This window comes from Cervus elaphus, chromosome 19 (genome assembly GCF_910594005.1).
Source record: "Cervus elaphus chromosome 19, mCerEla1.1, whole genome shotgun sequence".
NCBI classification, from domain to species: Eukaryota; Metazoa; Chordata; class Mammalia; order Artiodactyla; family Cervidae; genus Cervus; species Cervus elaphus.
Genome location: NC_057833.1, coordinates 18,533,450 through 18,555,866, shown reverse-complemented (window position 1 = coordinate 18,555,866; position 22,417 = coordinate 18,533,450). Strand labels below are relative to the sequence as shown.

Here is a 22,417-nt window from a genome sequence, read left to right as displayed (position 1 = left end):
AGAACACAAAAATAGATATATTAATAGGACAAAAAAGATATCGTTATCATTACAGGGAACTAAAATGCAAAAGTACAAAGTCAAGAGACATCTGGAGTAACAAGCAAGTTTGGCCTTAGAGTACAACATGAAGCAGGACAAAGTCTAATAGAGTTCTGCCAAGAGATTGCACTGGTCATAGCAAACACTCTCTTCCAACAACACAAAAGATAACTCTACACATGGATATCAGCAGATGGCCAATACTGAAATCAGACTGATTATATTCTTTGCAGCCACAGATGGAGAAGCTCTATACGGTCAGCAAAAACAAGTTCTGGAGCTGACTGTGGCCCAGATCATTAGCTCCTTATTGCAAAATTCAAACTTAAATTGAAGAAAGTAGGGAAAACCACTAGGCCATTCAGGTATGATCTAAATCAAACTCCTTATGGTTATACAGTGGAGTTGACAAATAGGTTCAAGGGATTAGATCTGGTAGACAGAGTGCCTGAAGAACTATGGATGGAGGTTCATAACATTGTACAGGAGGCAGTAATCAAAACCATCCCCAAGAAAAAGAAATGCAAAAAGGCAAAATGGTCATCTGAGGAGGCCTTACAAACAGCTAAGAAAAGAAGGAAAGGAAAGATATATCCATCTGAATGCAGAGTTCCAAAGAATAGCAAGGAATGCAGAGTTTCAAAGAATAGCAAGGAGAGATAAGAAAGCCTTCCTCAGTGATCAATGCAAAGAAATAGAGGAAAATAATAGACTGGGAAAGACTTTCTCTTCAAGAAAATTAGAGATACCAAGGGAACATTTCATGAAAGATGGGCACAATAAAGGACAGATATGGTATGAACCTAACAGAAGCAGAAGATATTGAGAAGAGGTGGCAAGAATACCCAGAAGAACTATACAAAAAAGATCTTCATGACCCAGATAATCACCATCGTGTGATCACTCACCTAGAGTCAGACATCCTGGAATGTGAAGTCAAGTGGGCCTTAGGAAACATCACTATGAACAAAGCTAGTGGAGGTGATGGAATTCCAGTTGAGCTATTTCAAATCCTAAAAGATGATGCTGTGAAAGTGCTACACTCAATATGCCAGCAAATTTGGAAAACTCAGCAGTGGCCACAGGACTGGAAAAGGTCGGTTTTCATTCCAATCCCAAAGAAAGGCAATGCCAAAGAAGGTTCAAATTACCATAAAATTTCACTCACTTCATGTGCTAGCATGATTATGCTCAAAATCCTTCAAACTAGACTTCAGCAGCACTTGAACTGAGAAATTCCAGATGCACAAGTTGGATTTAGAAAAGGCAGAAGAACCAGAGATCAAATTGCCAACATTTGCTGGATCATAGAAAAAGCAAGGAAATTCCAAAGAAAAAAATCTACTTCTGCTTCATTGATTACACTGAAGTCTTTGACTGTATGGATCACAGCAAACTGGGAAATTCTTAAAGAGATGTGAGTATCATCAGACCACCTTACCTGTCTCCTGAGAAACCTGTATGCAGGACAAGAAGCAACAGTTAGAAATGGGTATAGAACAAAGGACTGGTTCCAAATTGGGAAAGGAATAAGTCAAGGCTGTATGTTGTCACCCTGATTATTTAACTTATGTGTAGAGTAAATCATACCAAATGCCAGACTGGATGAATCACAAGCTGGAATCAAGACTGATGGGAGAAATATAAAAAAACCTCAGCTATGCAGTTAATAACACTTTAATGGCAGAAAGTAAAGAGGAACTAAAGAGCCTCTTGATGATGGTGAAGTGAGAGTGAAAAAGCTGGCTAAAATTCAACACACAAAAGCCAAGATCATGGCATCTGGTCCCATCACTTCAAGGAAAATAGATGGGGCAAAAGTGGAAACAGTGGCAGATTTTATTTCTTAGGCTCCAAAATCCTTGCAAATGGTGACTACAGCCAAAAAATTAAAAGACACTTGATCCTTGGAAGAAAAGCTATGACAAACATAGCATATTAAAAAGCAGAGACATCACTTTGCCACCAAAGGTCTATCTAATCAAAGCTATGGATTTTCCAGTGGTCATGTATGTTGTGAGTGTTGGACCATAAGGAAGGCTGAGTGCTGAAGAATTGATGCTTTCAAACTGTGGCACTGGAGAAGACTCTTGAGAGTCCCTTGTACAGCAAGGAGATCAAACCAGTCAATCCTAAAGGAAACCAACACTAAATATTTATTGGAAGGACTGATGCTGAAGCTGAAGCTCCAATATTTTGGTTACCTGATGCAAAGAGCCAACTCACTGGAAAAGTCTCATGCTGGGAAAAACTGAGGGCAGGAGAAGAAGGGGTGACAGAGGATGAGATGATTGGATGGTATTATGGACTCAATGGAGATGAGTTTGAGCAAGTTCTGGGAGATAGTGAAGGAAAGGGAAGCCTATCATGCTGCAGTTCATGGGGTTGCAAAGTTGGACACAACTTAGTCACTGAACAAAACAATAACATAAAAGCTAAAAGAAGTTACGTGGCTAAGCAACTAAGCAGAGTGATATAGGGGAGGTAGCCAAATTCAGGAAAATAATTTTTCTTTTTTATATAAGTCACTTTAGTAATTACTAACATTTATTTATATTCAATGTCTTATAACATTCTTGTTCTATCCCTAAAATGCAAGGTTCTACATAAGATTTTCACTATCTGTGATTTTGAGAACATCATGTTAAAGCCTTTAATCTTGTCCCATAGTTGCTGGGGAAAGCATTTTTCATCAGATTTATATTGAAACCAGTCTGATATAACAATATTGACTCCATACTCATGTTATCATTTAGAGATCAAAATTTCAAACACCATGGGAAATTTGATTTGACTTATAAACATCTACATGTATTGTTTTGGCTCTCTGGCTTCTTTAGCTGATGCCAAATGATATTCCTCTATGATGCTGCAGTTGATCTGAAATTATATTGAGGACACATATAGAACTTCAAATGTGGTCCCTTGGAGAGTTCCATAAAAATTAGCTTAAATATTTTGAATACTTCAGAAATAAATTTTAAGTCCTATAAAGTCCTCTAACATTTTCTCCCTTTAGTAGTTATTACAAATTCTATAGTTTCATGGCTTCACATCAATTAAAATGACTCCTTCTTTAGCTCTAACTCATCTCTTGAAGATCTGGTTCTGCATTTCTACCTGTCAGGTGAGTTTCTCTGAGTAAATATAAACCTAACTCAAATAAATAGAAAGTTTATTACCTCAGATTTTTAAACAAATTCTCAAGAGGTAACTAATACAAATTAATAGGAAGTAGAAGATAACATTTTACTTTCAGTTTGCTTAAACATTTTTCTATTGATTGCTGCTGCTAAGTCACTTCAGTCGTGTCTGACTCTGTGCAACCCCATAGACCGCAGCCCACCAGGCTCCTCTGTCCCTGGGATTCTCCAGGATTTGTCCAAAAATAAAACGGGCTGCCCTGAAATGTACTATGCTACACATCCTAGGCAATCCTAAACAAGCACAGGCTAGATAACAACTTGGCAAGGGATGGTGAAGTAGGAGTTTGACTATCACATAGTAGATCAGACAAGATAAACTTTCGAGTCCCACTTAATTCTGAGGTTCTATTATGTTATACAATTACTCTTATACTCTTCTTTCATCACATATTTTTTGAAAACACTTCTTTCACTGATAAAACTTACATGGTTTACATTTTTCCATTACATATAACATGGATTTACTTCCTGATGTATTATTCAACAATTTAATTCATTTCAAAAAATATATTTGCTCCTAATTTGATCTCTTAAGGATTTTTTTTGTCTCTTAGTAAATTTAATCTTAATACCTATAATCTGTTAATTCCAAATAAATTTAGAAAATCTCTTAAAGAAGAAACAGTAACTTTCTAGGCCTGATCCAAATTACAATAAAAATCTGGAAATTTGTTCATATTGAAAGATTAACTAACACTAGGAATCCCAAAATAATTTACCTTTGAGATTAAAAGATGTGTTTACTTCAAAAATAAACTGAGATTTCGCTTGGCGGATGCCTATAAAGTGTGCCTAAATGTTTCAGTGAAGCAGGGTAGAAAAGATCACCGGCTAATTGAATATCTTGGAACTACTCCCTACTTACAGCTTGTTAGTTATAATAAAGTGCAGCTAACATTGCAAATCTAAGTTGATTTACTAAATTTTATAAGATGCTTTTGAAAAAAGTTATGAGTGCTTTTGAACTTTTTCTACATGATATAAAATGTTTGAAGCATGTTTCTTCTATGGAGGTTTAGAAAGATCTATACAAATAAATATTTATGTAAGAACATAATCTCAGTATTGGTTGATCAAGCCTTTGATTTCTCTCAATAAATACCAGTAAGCTCTAAAACAAAACAAAACTAAAAATATTTAATTTCTGTTTCCTCATACTTTTATTTGCCTATTTATTTTTGGCAGGCTAAATTCCCATTAAAAATTGTGTAAGTAATTGTATTTTCAATTGTTTCAATGATGGTCTAAAAAGTTGAGGAAATGAGTATACAATTAACATTTTTATAATTATCAAATATGTGGATTGTTGGCCTGAAAATTATTTGGAATGCACAAAGAAATAAAAGAAAGAAGTAGGGTTCACAATGCTTGTGCAATAGTTGAAAACAAATGAATACAATATTTAGATAATTTAGATATGCTGTATATAATCATAAATTGCCACAGTTGGAACTTTCTTGGGTTACTGTTCCATTATACAACAAACTCTCTAGTGCTACTTCAATTAGTTTTAAATCTTTCAAAAGATGTATTTATATAATTTAAATCAGAGTAAGTAAAATATATATTAGACAAAAGAAATATGCCTCCTTTATGCATTTAATACCTTTATCTTTTTCTAGAAAATGGCACAGTAGTAAAAAGGAACCTGTGAAGTACTATAAAGTCTTTGTAACTAAAAATATGTCAATCAACATTATAAACATTTAATTTTTACTGAACTGAAAACTACATTTTGCATGTTATAGCTACATTTTCCCTTTATCCGTTATGCATTTTTTAATAAAGAAGTTTTTTTCATAAGAGTTCTCCCTTTTCACAATGTAAATTTATGTGTAATTAAAACAAAACTAAGGACTTCTCAGGTGACGCTAGTGGTAAAGAATCCTCCTGCCAATGCAGGAGATGTAAGAGATGAGGGTTGGATCCCTGGGTCAGGGAGACTCTCCCGAAGAAAGGAATGGCAACCCACTCCAGTATTCTCGCCTGGAGAATCCCACGGACAGACGTGTCTGGTGGGCTATAGTCCATAGGGTTGCAAAGAGCTAGACACGACAGAAGAGACTTAGCACACAAAATAAAACTATGGACATATAAAGGGCTTTCCCAATGGCTCAGCAGGTAAAGAATCTGCTGCATAGGAGACACGGGAGACATGGATTTGATCACTGAGTTGAGAAGATCCCCTGGAGAAGGAAATGGCAACCCACTCCAGTATTCTTGCCTGAAAAACCCCATGAATGGAGGAGTCTGGCAGGCTACAGCCCAACAGGTGGCAAGAGACTGACATAACTGGGCAGTTAAGCACACACAAGCATGGACATATAAACGCCTTCACAGAATCCACTAACAACTCACAATACAGAATCACCCCAAGGCCCGTCAGATTTACCTACCCTGCTGCCGCTGCTAAGTCGCTTCAGTCATGTCCAACTCTGTGCAACCCCATAGATGGCAGCCCACTAGGCTCCTCCATCCCTGGGACTCTCCAGGCAAGAATACTGGAGTAGGTTGCCATTTCCTTCTCCAATGCATGCTAAGTCACTTCAGTCATGTCTGACTCTGCGACCCTATGGACAGCAGCCCACCAGGCTCCTCCGTCCACAGGATTCTCCAGGCAAGAATACTGGAGTGGGTTGCCATTGTCTTCTCCACAGCATTTTTATAGCCTGAAATATTTGTGTTGGAGGTACTCGACACTAACAACCTGCCTTCGCTATTCAGTCTTCTATGGCTCCCCAGTACCACCAAGCCATACCAAAATCTGCTCAGTATTAACATGTTCAGGGTCCTCTCATCAACAAATAACTTTGAAAATCAAATAAAATGAAATTTTTTGGAAAAAAGTTAAAGAGAGTCAACTGTTTTAGAAATGATGTTGCCTGATGGCTTTCAGGGTTACCCTAATATCCTCCAGTCCTAAAGCGCAGGGTGTGGATGTGATTTCACACCTGCCCACATAGAATATGGTGTACTCAGGAGTGATTCTCCTCAAATTGAGCAACCACCTGAAAAGGCCAGAAACATGTCTATGACTCATCAGCTTACTGATGTAGCTTGGTTTCCTCTAAATCAGACTGATCTGTTATAGGAATGGATCTTTTTTGCAACCTTCCCTGGATATAGCTCTTTAAAACTGAACTTGAAGACTTAATGACTGTGAAATCTGAGACAAATGTTCTTTTCATATCCAAGTTTTCACATATGTAAAATTCATATGCAAGTATTTATTACCTAAGAAAATACTGAAGAAATGTTTGGAATTCATGACAGTAGATGTGCAAAGCTACATTTACAGGAATAGGTTTTGATATCATGGTACTCTTTTATCACTTTCTTGGTTCCTATAGATATCTTGTTAATCTAAATAGTTTTAAAGGAAACAGTGTTTTGGAGAACAAATTGGAACATTGCAATTATGTTATTTAAAAAAATATGTATTCATACTTTGTACATAACTGATACAGTTAGTATACTGACTTCTGCATATATTTGATCCAAAAAAAAATTCACAAGCCTCTTGTTTTCACTATAACCAATTCCATCCTTGTCATTTTTTAATGAAGGTAATATGGGCACTAGACTTCTCATACGCATATAATAAAGAGTAACAATGATATAACACAGGAAATAGAATCCATTAAATAAAGGCTAAAATCCTATCTTGAGACCTGTTCCTCAGAGATTTTCATATATAAAAGCACTGTCTCTTAGCAAGGGTTGAGTTAGAGTTCCTTTGAAAGCTTTTGAAAATAGGGTGAGTTCATATTACATCTACAATTGTAATAGCTGCATAACTTCCCTTGTCTTGGACAATTTATTGCTTTCACTTCAGGAAGGAACGGTAAGAGATACAGAGATGATTCTCCAGACTCTGTCCTATTCCGTTTGGCAGCTAGTGGAAGACTGCCCTCTCTACCAACACAAGTCTCTGATGAACAGGATCTATTAAGAACTGCGTTGGTTTACACTGCAGATTGAATGGAGCATTAAGTGACTGCGTTAGTATGACTGCAGTGAGGGCAATGGTCGCCTTCAGTGGGTATATAATGTTGCAATAATACTTTCACATAGGTGCAACAATTGTTCAAGTGTCCTTAATTTGTCACTATCCAGCATATATCCGTTAAATTCCCCCACCTTCCTTCACTCTACAGTCTTATTTTCTTCCTTCTTAGCAGGTGTAAACAGATGAGAAAATACATGTACTCTCAAACTGTCACTTATGTATAATGAAGGTGGAGGTCTACTGCAAATAACTTGAAAACTGCTTCTAGGAGGCATTTAGCGATACCGCCCACCGAGACAGGTCAGATGCGCTTAATTTGATCACCCCCACCCCCTCAGGCCTGGGCTGTAATTTTCCAAACAACCATCTCTCATTTGCAAATAAAAGTTAAAATCAATCCAGAAATACAGAATGCTAACTTCTTGTTAGTCAAATTTACAGGGTTTTTCTTTGTAGAGCTGCCAGATTGTGACCGATCAAAAGAGGAGAGAGAGAGAGAATATGAATATCACTTGCTCCTTGCTCCCTAAGCAGGGATTTGCCTGCGATGCGCGGCGAGAGGACTGCGGCGGCTGATTTACACAGTTGGAGCGGAGGAGGGGCCGGGGGTGCTGGGGGGACAAGCTGGCGGAGGCTCTGGTGATGGGCTGATCTGGGGGCTCCAGAGCGCCGCTCCCTCCGTGAGCGATTTGGGGGCGGCTGATGGATTTGCATTCGGGTTCCAGCCTGGCGTTCGGTATATTGTCTCCTAACACCCGACCTGGTGCTCCCAGTTTGGGTGCAGACGTTGGTAAGTAACGTGTAATCCGATTTTAGTTATTTCCTAGGCCATTAAAGTGGCACTTTTAAAGCAGGTCAGTCTTAAATGAGGCTGCCGCCGAGAGCGTCTCCTTGGCCTGAAGCATTCCGCGATCCCCTTCCCTGCCCCCCACCCTCTCCCGCTCCAGAAGTGAGGGCGCTTGAATGGTGAGCTGTCAGGGGGCTCACTCTCTGCCAACCGGATCGCTTCACCTTGGTGCTTTACCCGAGATCCCCCAAATTCAAGTCGAATTTGGAGTGTACAGCCATACTGTTGTATTTGTATCCCGTCTCTCTTTTTCTCCCCTCCTCCCCCCGCCCCCACCTTCGCTGTCTGGCCAATGCTGGGATCTGGGATCTGGGCACCCCCTTCCAGCCTGCTTCCCACTCCACCCCATCCTCTTCTTCGCTCATCTACACAGTACCCACCCCCACTTCCACCTACCCAAAGGGTCAACAGCAAAGACACCCGGAGAAGGCAAGGTCTAATCCCAGCTCCCTTTAGGGAAGGAGGCCTCGGGAAGGGATTGCGCTTTGAGTGACAACCTTTCAGGAAGCGAGAGAGAAAAACCCGAAGACCGAGCCAGGGTTCTCGGGGACCGTGGAGCTCACAGCTGAATCGAGATCACCGAAATCTGAAATCAAAGAGCCCAGTCCTGGGACACTCACGCTGCCTGCCTGCCATCGAGGGTATATAGAGCTGTGGTCCTGAGTGTCTGTCACCGGCATTGCCGCGCTAGGTGAGCGCCCGGCTCTCCCATTGGTATGCAGCGACCATTTCCCTGCGAGTCTCAAAGGTGGAAACACTTGAAAGGATTACAAGCGTGATTTGGTGGCCTTTCTGAAAGTTGGTGGCCTGAGGAGGAGAAACTGCAGGCTACGGCATGATGGATATAATTCTGCCTCCCAGAGAGTTTGCAGCTCTCGCTGGGAAGCCCCTTGGAGTAAACCTCGGAGATCGAGAGCGCTCTGCACTGATAGGTACTCGCCGCCATCCTTTCTTACTTTGCCTAATTGAAACCAGTGTTCTCGCGTGTAAGGATGTTCTTTGTAGAGCATATAGTTTGGCCGCCGTGGCTTCTTCTGTACGCTCACAGGTGCCAGAGGGTTGTACCTTTGAACCGGATCATTTAGCTGTAAGGACGATGATAGAAAGAGTGTTACTGGAGACTAAAATACCCTCGGACCCCTTTTCTTGGGGGTGTAAATCGTAAGTAACTCCAACAAATAGGCCAGGTGGCAGAGCGAAGAGCCCCTCCCCCAGCGGATCGCTCGTGTTGTAAAGGATAGAAGGAAAATGGCTTGAGCTTTTTAATCATTTTCTATTTCTAAACAGACCCATTGTGCGTTTCGCCTGGCGACAGATTAGAAAAGGACCTCAGGAAGGATCAGGGCTTTTCAGAAAATGAATGATGCAGCATTTTAATTATTTGTTCTAGGGAAGATCATTTTGCTTCCATATTGGAATATTTAATCTTAGATATGGAGAGATTAGTGGGCTCGGAGATCCAGCAAAGGGGAGGGGGAGGTGGGAGGGGGCACTGTGGGGAGAAAGGGCTTCTTGTCCTCCCTGTGGACAAACAAATGATGCTGGGCGCTCACAGCAGGAAGCGGTCGAAATCCGGGCTCCAGGGCCCTTCATCTCCTAACTTTTGGAGCTCTTGCTATCGCTTAGATACCCTGCACCGAGATAAAGGAAAGGAAAATGGTGAAATGTCCTTTAAGACATGTCCCAAATCAAGAACTTGGAGCGGGATGGGGGTGGAGGGGGGAGGATGTAGTTCAAGAACAGAGAATGATTACAGAGGAGAGCCATTTACTGTCACTGGGAGCGCAGGGAAGCCTCCCGGTTAACCATCGATTCCATCGCATCTTGGGTTCCGATAAGATTCCTGAAATAGTCACCATCTCTGCACGTTGGGTACAGGAAGGTGGTGTTGGGGGCTGGTGGGGGGGGGGGGCAGCTGGTGAAAGAGATGGGACTGCTCTGTTCTGAGCTCAGCTTCTTGGCTGAGACCGATATAGATAGGGTGGGTCTGGAATGTTAAGGTTGGGGAACGTTAAGAGAATCCGGCCCTCCTGCTTACTTAGTCTCTAACAGCCACTGTGGAGTGGCAGACACAGGTGCGGTCACTTCTAATGCAAAATATGCAAATATCCTATGACTGATTTTTAAGTAACGGTTTTGTTGTTAGATTATTTATATGTATTTATAATGGTAATGACATATACATCTGGTCTCGTAAAAAAAGTGCTTTAAGTAAAGCTCACCTCTACGGGCTAGCTAACTTTGAGCCCTTGGGCAAGTCCAGCTCTTTAGCGACCATAAAGCCTTTCCCTTCCCCGTGAGATGGTGACAGGATTCGTGTGTGTTGCGGGGGCGGGGGCGACATCCCCGAGGCACAGTTGTCGCTAACTAGACTCCTTTGCTGCACACTTGCCTCTCTCCAGTTTCCCTACTAAGGTGCATTTTCGTCCCAGCAGGTAGGACTGTAAAACCATCAGCTGAGGCTTTAAAAACTCTTAGAGAATCCTGTGAGCTCTGATCTGGCGGCTCCTCTTCACTGAAACGTCTTCCCTCAATCAACCCCACCCTCAGGACTCTCTACCATCCTCTTCCCGAAAATACCACGGAGAAATATGAGGGGGTTGGGGGCGGGGGGGGGGGGGGAGAGGCGGGGCAAAGAAACGAAAGGGAAAAAAAAAGAAAAGAATCTAAACCCTGAAATGCTGCCCCCTATCCCCGCGAGGTCTTTCCTGGTGGAAGAAGTGAAATGTGTCATTGTTACCCAAGTGGTCTGCGTATCCTTCCAGAGCACTGGCTTGTCTCTGGTTTATAAAAGGTGGAAACAGCCAGAACTGTTGAATCCAGGGGAAATCGAAGGCTCCGAACTGCCGCACAACAAAAGGATTCTTGGTGCAAAGAAATCGAAGCAAAATGCAGGAGAAACTCGGTCCAAGTCTCTCAGGCTGCCTGAGCTCTCACTCAGGACACCCAAGCAGAATCAGCTAGATTCAGCCCTTCTGCTTTGGAGACCTGAATTTCCCTTTATCCCCGTCTTTGGCAGTAAGTGTGTGGGTTGTGAAAAGGATGATTCCAAAGGACAGCCTTACTTTTCAAACTGTCTACACTAGAGAGCGGAGATTTGGGAACTAGAGGAGCAAACTAGTCAGGCAATGGTTTCCTCCAGAGTTAAATTAGGAAATCAAAATTTTAAAAAAAGCTAACAACCCCTTACCCCGTCCCGACCAAAGGCATGTTTCCTCTTGGTTGATCTCTTCTTTCTTTAAAAAAAAAAAAAAGAAAAAAATTGACAGTTTGTCATCTTGACCCCTCCACTTCTTTTCTCTTCCCTTAAACACACACACACACACACACACACACACACACACACACACACACACACAACTGTATAGTCACGGCTTCCTAGTGCTCGCGCCCGACCCCATCCATGGTAAGCGCGTTCCCCTTCTCGGGGCTCATTTTCATGACGTGGACAACCGGATCCAGGGTTACAGCACATTAAAAAAAAAAGAAGAAGAAGAAGCCAGCGCAAGAGAAGTCCGCGATTCTGCACGGTGACTGAGCCTGCCCTCCTCCCTGCCTCCCTCCCGCCCTTCCTCCAAGTGCCCAATGATGTGCTGCCGGTACCCAGGGAGAGCGGCGGCGGCGGCGAAGCTGGAAGGCTGCAGCAGCCCCCGCTCTCTCCGAGTGTGCCAAGCGGCAGTTCTGCATTCTAAAGAAACCCATTGAAAGGCCCCTTGCATTCCCAGCACGTCTCAAGCTTGCTGCCTTTTATTTTTTTTCTGTGGTCTCTTCCCCCCACCCCCCAACTATCCCCCTTTGCTTCAGCTTCAGCTAAAGGAAGGAAGGGGGAGGGAAAGAGAGAATCCTTAAACTCAAGCTGCTGCTGCTTCTTTTTTTCTCCCCCCCCCCCCCACCCCCGACGATCAATGCTTTAAAAAAAAAAAAAAAAAAATCCTGCAAAATAGGTAAGTCAAAGCCATCTGGAGCTTTTCTTGTCTAAATCTCAGGGACCTCAAAAACAAGGAAAAACAGGAAAAAAAAAAAAAAGAATGGCGAAAAAGAAAGAACTTAAGTAGGTTTTAATATTTTAAAAGGGATATAAAGAAGACTAACTGATACTGCAGCGTAGCCTCATCTGCCTTCTTTTTTCATTTAATTGTTTCCAAAAATTGAGTACTGCATGCCTGAGGCAAATTTCTCTTTGCTTTCTTAAGGGTTCTCCTTTCCGTACAGCTGTGTACATCATATGCAAGCTGAATGTGGAGATTTATTCTTTTCACTATCCCTATAAGTTATATCATTGTGTTTTAAGTTAGAAGGTTGACAAAATATTTCCTTAATGGATGCATCTGTGTGGAAAAAAAATACATACTAAGAACTCTGGTTTATTTTTATTGATCAAAAACAATTCAATTTTGATTGATATTTCAGTGACTTAGAAGGGCAATCTAATATAACTGCATTATAATTTATTTATATACACATTTTCATATATGGATATTAGGCTCCAAGAGAGCCATGGAGAAAAGCTCCATATTATTAGAATAGTGCACTGTATTTGTTTCTTCTCATTGGAAAAGAGCAATATCTTTCTGAAATGTATTTCATGTGATAAGTCATATGTAAGAATCCAGGTTTCCACTATTTCTTGCCTTTACCCAAACCTCCTCTACAAACCACCTGCCATTCCATCTTTTTGCAGGATTCCTCAGTTGATCCTGAAGGAACAGATATACATTCCAAACTAAGCTCTGCAAGTGTTTTAATACTGACACTCCCAGGCTCAGCACCCTTTAGATGTGACTATCTTTAGCTCTGACAACTGCATGGGCTTTTTCTTTAGAAAGGCTAATCACGCCTAAAGGATTGAAACAGCCAAATGATACACATATGTAGAAATCATTTAATTAAAGGAGATGTTAATAATCTGTGCTTGGGCAAAAGGGTTTGGGGTACAGTGAGTTACTGGGCATGCACTAAAATTAAGCATATTGTGCTCACTTCTTAAGAGAAATCTTGGGTTTTCCTGAGATATCAATCATCTTACACAGCTTAACATCTGATGTTGGTCCAAGGGCTCATAATCTATCATACTCTTTAATCTAATAACTTTGGGGCATGCCATGTCTTTTTATGAACAGAAACCCATAGTTTAAAGAACATCTTCTTCCATCAGAGTTTCAATCAGATCCATAATAGGCACCTCTGACAGCAATGTGAGTTTTAACAGGCAAACAAGTGTAATGGCCAAATAATTGTCATTTTTACTGAATCTGCCTATCCCTAAGAGGAATCACTGTATGCCAGTTTCCTTGCTTGCTACAAGAGACAACAAAGGCTGCTCTTGATTTAATGATACGCCCTTCACCAAGTATGGCTTGATTCAGGAAAATGTCATCGCATGGCACAATACTTCAGTCTCCTAATTTTAAGATATAGGACATATTAAGCATGTTGATAGGTCATTTTGAGTGTCAATTCAATGATTACTAAAGTTGTTATATCACTCTTAAAAAGCTCCACATATAGGAGTCAATTAGAGTAGTGTATATGATGAAAAGCTAAAAATCTGCATCTTTATTTCTGTTGCAGTTTTGTAATCAACCGCGAATGATGAAACCTTCTATAGCCGAGATGCTTCACAGAGGGAGGATGTTGTGGATAATTCTTCTAAGCACAATTGCTTTAGGATGGACTACCCCGATTCCCCTGATAGAGGACTCAGAGGAAATAGATGAGCCCTGTTTTGATCCATGCTACTGTGAAGTTAAAGAAAGCCTCTTTCATATACATTGTGACAGCAAAGGATTTACAAATATTAGTCAGATTACTGAGTTCTGGTCAAGACCTTTTAAATTGTATCTGCAGAGAAATTCAATGAGGAAATTGTACACCAACAGTTTTCTTCATTTGAATAATGCTGTGTCCATTAACCTTGGGAACAATGCATTGCAGGACATTCAAACAGGAGCCTTCAACGGTCTTAAGATTTTAAAGAGACTATATCTTCACGAGAACAAATTAGATGTCTTCAGAAATGACACCTTCCTTGGCTTGGAAAGTCTGGAATATCTTCAGGCAGACTACAATGTCATTAAACGTATTGAGAGTGGGGCATTTCGGAATCTAAGTAAATTGAGAGTTCTGATTTTAAATGATAATCTCATTCCCATGCTTCCGACAAATTTATTTAAGGCTGTCTCCTTAACCCACTTGGACCTGCGTGGAAACAGGTTGAAAGTTCTTTTTTACCGAGGAATGCTAGACCACATTGGCAGAAGCCTGATGGAGCTCCAGCTGGAAGAAAATCCCTGGAACTGTACATGTGAAATCGTGCAACTGAAGAGTTGGCTGGAACGCATTCCTTACACTGCCCTGGTGGGAGATATCACTTGCGAGACTCCTTTCCATTTTCATGGAAAGGACCTGCGAGAAATCAGGAAAACAGAACTCTGCCCCTTGTTGTCTGACTCTGAGGTGGAGGCTAGTTTGGGCATTCCCCACTTGTCATCAAACAAGGAGAATGCATGGCCAACTAAGCCTTCCTCGATGCTGTCCTCTGTCCATTTTACTGCTTCTTCTGTTGAATACAAGTCCTCAAATAAACAGCCCAAACCCACCAAACAGCCTCGAACACCAAGGCCACCGTCCACATCTCAAGCTTTATACCCTGGTCCAAACCAACCTCCTATTGCTCCTTATCAGACCAGACCACCCATTCCCATTATATGCCCTACTGGGTGTACCTGTAATTTGCATATCAATGACCTTGGTTTGACTGTCAACTGCAAAGAGCGAGGATTTAATAACATTTCTGAACTTCTTCCAAGGCCTCTGAATGCCAAGAAATTGTACCTGAGTAGCAATCTGATTCAGAAAATATACCGTTCTGATTTTTGGAATTTCTCTTCCTTGGATCTCTTACATCTGGGGAACAATCGTATTTCTTATGTCCAGGATGGGGCCTTCATCAACCTGCCTAACCTAAAGAGCCTCTTTCTCAACGGCAACGATATCGAGAAGCTGACTCCAGGAATGTTCCGAGGTCTACAGAGTCTGCACTACTTGTACTTTGAGTTCAACGTCATCCGGGAAATCCAGCCTGCAGCCTTCAGCCTCATGCCCAACTTGAAGCTGCTATTCCTCAACAATAACTTGCTGAGGACCCTGCCAACAGATGCCTTTGCAGGCACATCCCTGGCTCGGCTCAACTTGAGAAAGAACTACTTCCTCTATCTTCCAGTGGCTGGTGTCCTAGAACACTTGAATGCCATTGTCCAGATAGACCTCAATGAGAATCCTTGGGACTGTACCTGTGACCTGGTTCCCTTCAAACAGTGGATCGAAACCATCAGCTCAGTCAGCGTGGTGGGTGATGTCCTATGCAGGAGCCCCGAGAACCTCACCCACCGAGACGTGCGCACTATTGAACTGGAAGTTCTCTGCCCAGAGATGCTGCACATGGCACCAGCTGGAGCATCCCCAGCTCAGCCCGGAGATGCTCAGCTTGCTGGGGGGCCGACGAGTGCATCACCTTATGAGTTCTCTCCCCCTGGGGGTCCTGTGCCACTCTCTGTGTTGATTCTCAGCCTGCTGGTTCTGTTTTTTTCAGCAGTCTTTGTTGCTGCAGGCCTCTTTGCCTATGTCCTCCGACGACGCCGGAAGAAGCTGCCCTTTAGAAGCAAGAGGCAGGAAGGCGTGGACCTCACTGGCATCCAGATGCAATGCCACCGACTTTTTGAGGATGGTGGAGGTGGTGGAGGTGGAAATGCAGGTGGGGGCCGACCAACTCTTTCCTCTCCAGAGAAGGCCCCTCCTGTGGGTCACGTATACGAGTACATTCCTCATCCCGTTACTCAGATGTGCAACAACCCCATCTACAAGCCTCGCGAGGAGGAGGAGGTGGCTGTTTCATCCGGGCCAGAGGCAGGGGGTGCAGAACGTGGGGCTCCTGCAACACAACCCCCGGGAATGGGGGAGGTTCTCCTAGGAAGTGAGCAGTTTGCTGAGACACCCAAGGAGAACCACAGCAACTACCGGACCTTGCTAGAAAAAGAAAAGGAGTGGGCGCTGGCAGTGTCCAGCTCCCAGCTCAATACCATAGTGACCATGAATCATCATCATCCTCACCCTCACCACGCAGCAGTCGGTGGGGTTTCCGGGGTCGTTGCGGGAACTGGGGGAGACTTGGTTGGGTTCCGCCACCACGAGAATGGCGGGGTGGTGCTGTTTCCTCCCGGGGGAGGTTGTGGCGGCGGCACTATGCTGCTAGACCGAGAGAGGCCACAGCCAGCCCCCTGTACGGTGGGGTTCGCGGACTGCCTCTACGGCACAGTGCCCAAGTTAAAGGAACTGCATGTCCATCCCCCTGGCATGCAGTACCCAGACTTACAGCAGGACGCCAGGCTCAAGGAAACCCTTCTCTTCTCGGCTGGAAAGGGCTTCACAGACCACCAAACGCAAAAAAGTGATTACCTCGAGTTAAGGGCCAAACTTCAAACCAAGCCGGATTACCTCGAAGTCCTGGAGAAGACAACATATAGGTTCTAACAGAAAAAGAAAAAATACATTAGTGCTTTTTTTTTTTTTTCAAAAGAAAAGAAAAATAAAAGAAACATATCCCTCGCTCCCGTTACACTTGTCCCAATAACTCCATCCTCACAAACTTCCCTGCCCTGAACAGAACTGAAACCGCATGATAACTAGAAAATACAGATGTATGCTCTCCCCACTCAGATGTGATTTGGAGGAAGGGCCATACACAGATCATTAATCAATGAAGTGCCTTCGCAGACTTTTGCCAGCAAATGTTATCATTATTTTTTTATACTGAAACTTGAGACTTTGACTGTGCCATGTATAAGGTATATTGGGGATCATTGTATTGATCCTAATTAAGTAAAATTCAATGTGTCTTTTTATTTTCAGTAAATTTTTTTTTCAGTTGTAGTTTTGTTTTGACAGGAAGGGGGGAAAACAGATTGACATTTGTGGTTTTCGTTCCTCTTCCCATCATGGCACAGATTCTGTACATGTATTAACAATGCAGTTTGCTGCATGCCTGGAAACTGCAAGACGGGGAGGGAGGGGGCGGGCTTTGCTGGAATGTTCTCACCCACTCGTTTTTCTCTCACACACATACCCACGTGCATATCACAAATCCTTGCACATAGTTAGGTCCCTAAACCTGCAGTTTCTTCCTTCTGGTGTAGGTACACACATGCACACATACACACACATACCCATCATCCATTCAACCCAATCTAATTAGTTCGGGTTTGATCCTTTCCTAAACTCTCCATAGTTTCACCTTCCTTTCTCCCCTAGTGTACAGTTCAAAACATCTCTCCTACCACCCTGGAAAAGTCATCTTCTAGGCTGGAGCCTACTGAAGTGGAGGCCTGGTGGTTTAACAGCTGGAGGCACTCACCTAGGGATGAGCACCTTCTTTCTGACACTTCATCCTGATGCCAAGATTTTTTGGAGAACATCTGCACTTTCTTATATATATATATAATATAAAAAACATAAAAAGCAACTGGGTATATATCACTAACAGCTTTGTAGGAAGCACTTTTAATGTTTTCTCTCTCACACACAAAGATTCAAAAGAAATGTGCATATATTTATTCTGTAATTTCAGTGATTATAAATTGTAAAGGTAATGTTTAATCATTGTATAGTGATTATGCGTCTGGTATAGCTTTCCTAATAAAAAGTTTTTGAAAAACATAATACATTATATATAGAGGATACAAAGCTTGAACTTTAAACTCCAGCTATGCCATGCCTTTCGTGCTCCCATTTTTAAAAAAATCTTTCTTTTACTTCTTATACAGAAAGCTAGTTTATTAACAAGTTGATGCACTGTGATGTTAATAAATCTTGTAACTCACCACACCCATTCCACACACTAGGATACAAATGGGACATAAAAAATGTGATTTATCAATATATAGTTCACTTCTTTCTCTCGAATTATGAATTTCAAACTTAGTACTCCAATGATGTATTATTTTTCCTAGGCAGGATGAAATTGGGAGAGACTGTAAATATGTGTTAAGAAGTACAGGATTAATTAGAAGACAGTGATCAAGAATCCATGAATCGTGTGATAGTTAAAAACTTAAAGGAAAAGTGAATTTGCTATACTTTTTAAAAATATGCACTAAAATTACTTACACACACACACACACACACACACCCCAGCCAATCAAAATATAAGGCCTGGGAGCCAATTTGACTGTCAGCATTCTCTTATCTCTGAAAGCTGTCATTGTTATATTTTAGCCCTTGCTTTTATCAACCACTTACTGCAACCGACCCCAAATATGCTTGAACTAAGACAGGATGCTGAATGAGTTTATCTTTCTGTATGACACTAAAATGATGTTGCAAAATTAATTTGACAATAATTTGAGTTATGATCCATTTACATGTGAGCGAAACCAAAGAAAATTGTATTTTTAAGGTGCCAGTATCTTGTTTGTGAAGGAAACTAAACTAATACAAAGAAACCAGAGCTTTGAGACAGGCATTTATCTCATCAGGCCAGTAGAGGACAGCAGAGCTCCAGAGATTCATAGACCCTGCAACTGCAGAGCTGGGCAGTGAGGCCCGCGTTCTCTGCTAGTGTTTCCTCCAGTTGCCCTTAGTAGAAATTATCATTATGCTTTGAATGTAATTCACTGCAGGCCCTGATGCCTTACATCACATTTTTTTTTTCCATAAAAAAGAAGACTAGTGGCTTCTAAAGCTCCATAACTGATACAAAACTAAGGCATTGTACTTTAAAAAGCCCCATGAATGTCTAGAATAACATATTTGTATATTTCTTGATTAATTATATATGAGTAGTATCATAGATATGTATAAAATAAAAAACACAAGTATATCAATGTAAAATGCAACTTTTCAGGACTACCTTGTATTTGGTACATTATACCTAAAACTTTCTTCCTCCATTATTTGAAGTATATTTTGGAATTAGTTCAGATGATGCAAAGCCCATGGGCATAATTCACTATTTCTCTATATACAATATTGAAATACAGTTCTTCTTATGCAAGAGGAGCAGGTCCACTGTTACATAGCTGTCATTCTTTGTTTCTTCTTTTTTTTCACTTTCTCAGAAGTTACCTTTTTTAAAGTTATTTCACCTTCCTTGTTCTTTCTAATCATCTCTTCATCCTTTACCTGAAGTTTTCTTTTTTTTTTTTTTAAGGCACAGAAAGTTAGTATTAACCTTTAAGTGGCTTACTATCAGACTTATGAAGTCCCTCTAGACTAGGTATTTATCATGTCCGCATTCCTCCTAATCAAATGTTTTGATAATTAGCAGAAAGCATGTGCATAATAAAACTCAGAGTGCAAAGCAAGATACTTCTAATATTATCATCATTTCCTTAACAACTATGCATACAATCATAACATGACATGTTATACAAATCAGACTATAGTACAATCCCTAATAATATCAGATCTTTTAACATTTGAAAAGTGTCCATAAACCATATCAAATTATAACTTGATAATTATGATGTTTATATTTTATTTATTAAATACAGAAAGTAAGACTGTCTTGTCTTAAATATAGGTATAAATTTTTTCCTTGAATTAAGAATAAATTTATTTAATGAAAATAAATTTATATGAGAATGAAATTTTGTATCAAAGGAGATAATATTTTGCTTCCATGGAGTTTTCTATCCTCTTGGCAAAGCCACTTATTTTAGCTGTGCATTAAAAATAGTTAAGTTAGCTTCAATTTATGATAACAGATACATTTTCTTCAAGCACCATGGGTATTAACATAGGTCCCATGATTAGGATTTGTTCTATGCTTTTGCTGCAGTAATGATTTTGCTGCAGTAAAATGATTATTTTTTTTAAAAGACAGATTATTAATTCACTTCATAGTGATGGTCAGTTAGACTGAAGCAGTCCCAGATCTGACTAATACCTGCTTATATTCTTTGTTGTTTTAGTACAAATTAGAATAACAATATTTGACAGTAATAACATGTATTGTTTTGTCCCTTTAACTATGACATGGTGAGTAGAAAATACTTGAAAGTGAAATGTTAGTTTGACTCACTACTAGTTTTAACACATTATTTTTCTATACAGTATTATTATGTGAATACTTTTAGGTTTTTACTTAAAAAGTATTATTTCATCTAATTGCAAAATACTAAAAAATGTAAGGATAATGACCACCATATATTAAATAAAAGTTTAGAAAGAGAGATCACAAGGAAAGTTTACTGAGTTTGAAAAGTTTTTTTTTTCCCTTATCTAGGAATCCTAGTTTTAAATTCTTGCTATCTACAAAGAATATTTGTGTTTAGAATTATGAAAATTGATAATGCAATCACAGAACATAACTTTTCTTTGACCATTGTAACACATTATTTTGACCCACTTAGTATACATTCATTGCTCATACAGTCCTAACCTTTTGTAATTATGCTGTCTAAGCCAATAGATGTATTTTTTTGTAAAATGGCTATGACAAAGGAATCATTAACAAGATGCTCCACAAAACGTAAGACATATGACTGTAATGAGTTAAGATAATAGAGAGGAAATGACTATAAGAAGATTTCATCTTAAGTGACTTGAGCAGTTGAATTTGAGCTTAAACATTTTCTTTTCTTTTTTTCCTTTTTGCCGCACCATGCGGCATGCGGAACTTCCCTGACCAGGGATGGAACCTGTGCCCCCTGCAGTCGAAGTGTAGAGTCTTAACCACTGGATCTCCAGGGAAGTCTGAGCTTAGGCATTTCTAACATGTTTAGCTCAAAAGTTTCAGCTGTGAAAATTCAGGTAAACAGAACATAAATAACTATCAAAAATTTTACTATGTAAGTATTCTGCGTAACAAATATACTATATGCCTTTTTAAATAGGAGCAATAACACATGTGTAATTGGGCAATCATGTGTGTGTGTATATAAATATAGTACTATTATATATGTATATACATTGTATATACATGTATATAGTTTATATATGCCGGATTATACATACATGTAAATTATGGATATTTTTCTTTCATGTATAATAATTTCAGTTTTATGCATTTACTTTCCTTGCTTCTGTTTAGCTACCGTCCAAGTAAAGCTGGATGAAATTATGAGTCTTCACTTTGGGAATATTCACATGTAAAAAGTAACTCTGTAATTAGTATCTTTGAATTTAAAAGTCTTTTATCTTCCAATTTGTTTCATTTTATTATTTAAGTCATAGGGGACAAATCTCAGTCAAACTGTGATTCAAGTCAAGTCCTCACAGAAAAGAAACTAATCTCATAAATATGCAACACAAGTCAAATGAAAAGCAAGTGTTTTTTTCATTTTTTTATTTCCAAAATAAATTTTACAGGTAAAAACAATTTCAGCAGCTTTATTAATTTGATAAGATCTTTGTAATTTATTTAGATACATAGAAAAAAATGAAATCTTAAAGGTAAATATAAGTAAAGGACTTAAGACATTCAGCATCCTATTTTACTTTTTTAAATAACATCCTTGATATATAATATATAATACTAGTAATAATAATCAGACGTAATCATTTCTAGCATGATTTTACAAAATATAAATTGAAGGCAAAGATTTTCAATCAAGAAGGAAGGTATACACCAGGTCTGCTAGTTGTGAAGAGGTAATGGTTTGACTATACTCTTTAATTCTGATAATATTTGCTCCTGAAAATAATATACATATTTTTGAGAATACATATTGTTTCTTCTGTATTGCATAGATATAGATGGTTTTTCGTATGATTTTAAAATTTTAATAGAAACTGATACTTGTGATGAACTTCAAAGATATATAGCCAGGAAGACTTTATCATAAATTTATGGGTGACCCAAACCCTCCAATACCTTCAAACATTAAAACATAGACGAACACTAGTAAAAAGAAGGCTTTCTTCATTAACACCCAGTATAAAAAGGCCCAGCACACATAATTAAATATTGCTTTAGTGTATTAATTCATCCATGTGTTTATGAGTATAGTGAACTGATAGAATTTACAGTGTATTCAATTGTATCAAAAAAAGTTTCATCAAAAAGAATGTGCTAATAACCAGTTAAAAACAAACCTGAGTACTTCATTTTAATTCAATTGTAATAATTAGCAGACCATTCTCCTGAAGAGGAATTAGCAGACCATTCTCGTGAAGAGGAAAAGTACCACATTACCGATACCGTATTATATCTGAATTCAGGGTTTTTGTGCTTTTGACCTACTGTACTAGGAACTTTTGGGGTTTAGAGTTTATTTTCATGATGAAAGACTACATAATGATTTTTGGTAGAATTTA

At 39.9% G+C, this 22,417-nt stretch overlaps 1 protein-coding gene and 1 long non-coding RNA gene across 4 annotated transcripts in view; one reads left to right on the top strand and one right to left on the bottom strand.

The window, feature by feature from the left end:
- The first annotated feature begins 7,792 nt into the window (after window positions 1-7,792).
- Window positions 7,793-18,993, top strand: SLITRK3 (SLIT and NTRK like family member 3). 2 transcript variants are annotated; one of them, XM_043875241.1, is made up of 2 exons: window positions 7,793-8,047; window positions 13,676-18,993. In XM_043875241.1, the coding sequence occupies exon 2, from the start codon at window positions 13,694-13,696 to the stop codon at window positions 16,631-16,633; it is 2,940 nt and encodes a 979-aa protein (XP_043731176.1). In that variant the 5' UTR covers window positions 7,793-8,047; window positions 13,676-13,693; the 3' UTR covers window positions 16,634-18,993. The 2 variants fall into 2 exon arrangements, with proteins under 2 accessions (XP_043731176.1, XP_043731175.1); XM_043875240.1 differs by lacking the exon at window positions 7,793-8,047 and adding an exon at window positions 8,476-9,036.
- Window positions 9,428-22,417, bottom strand: part of LOC122675990 — a 29,531-nt gene continuing 16,541 nt past the window's right edge. Inside the window, exons 2-5 of one of the 2 annotated variants that reach the window (XR_006335390.1) lie at window positions 16,559-16,629; window positions 11,295-11,340; window positions 9,876-9,947; window positions 9,428-9,735 (exon numbers count right to left, since the gene is read on the bottom strand). This is a non-coding gene — a long non-coding RNA (uncharacterized LOC122675990). Of the gene's footprint in view, window positions 9,736-9,875; window positions 9,948-11,294; window positions 11,341-16,558; window positions 16,638-22,417 lie in introns of those variants that run through there. The other variant, XR_006335389.1, reaches the window with a different exon arrangement.

Coding starts and splice junctions, on each gene's coding strand:
- SLITRK3 (XM_043875241.1), top strand. CDS start 13,694: ATGATGAAACCTTCTATAGCCGAGATGCTTCACAGAGGGAGGATGTTG.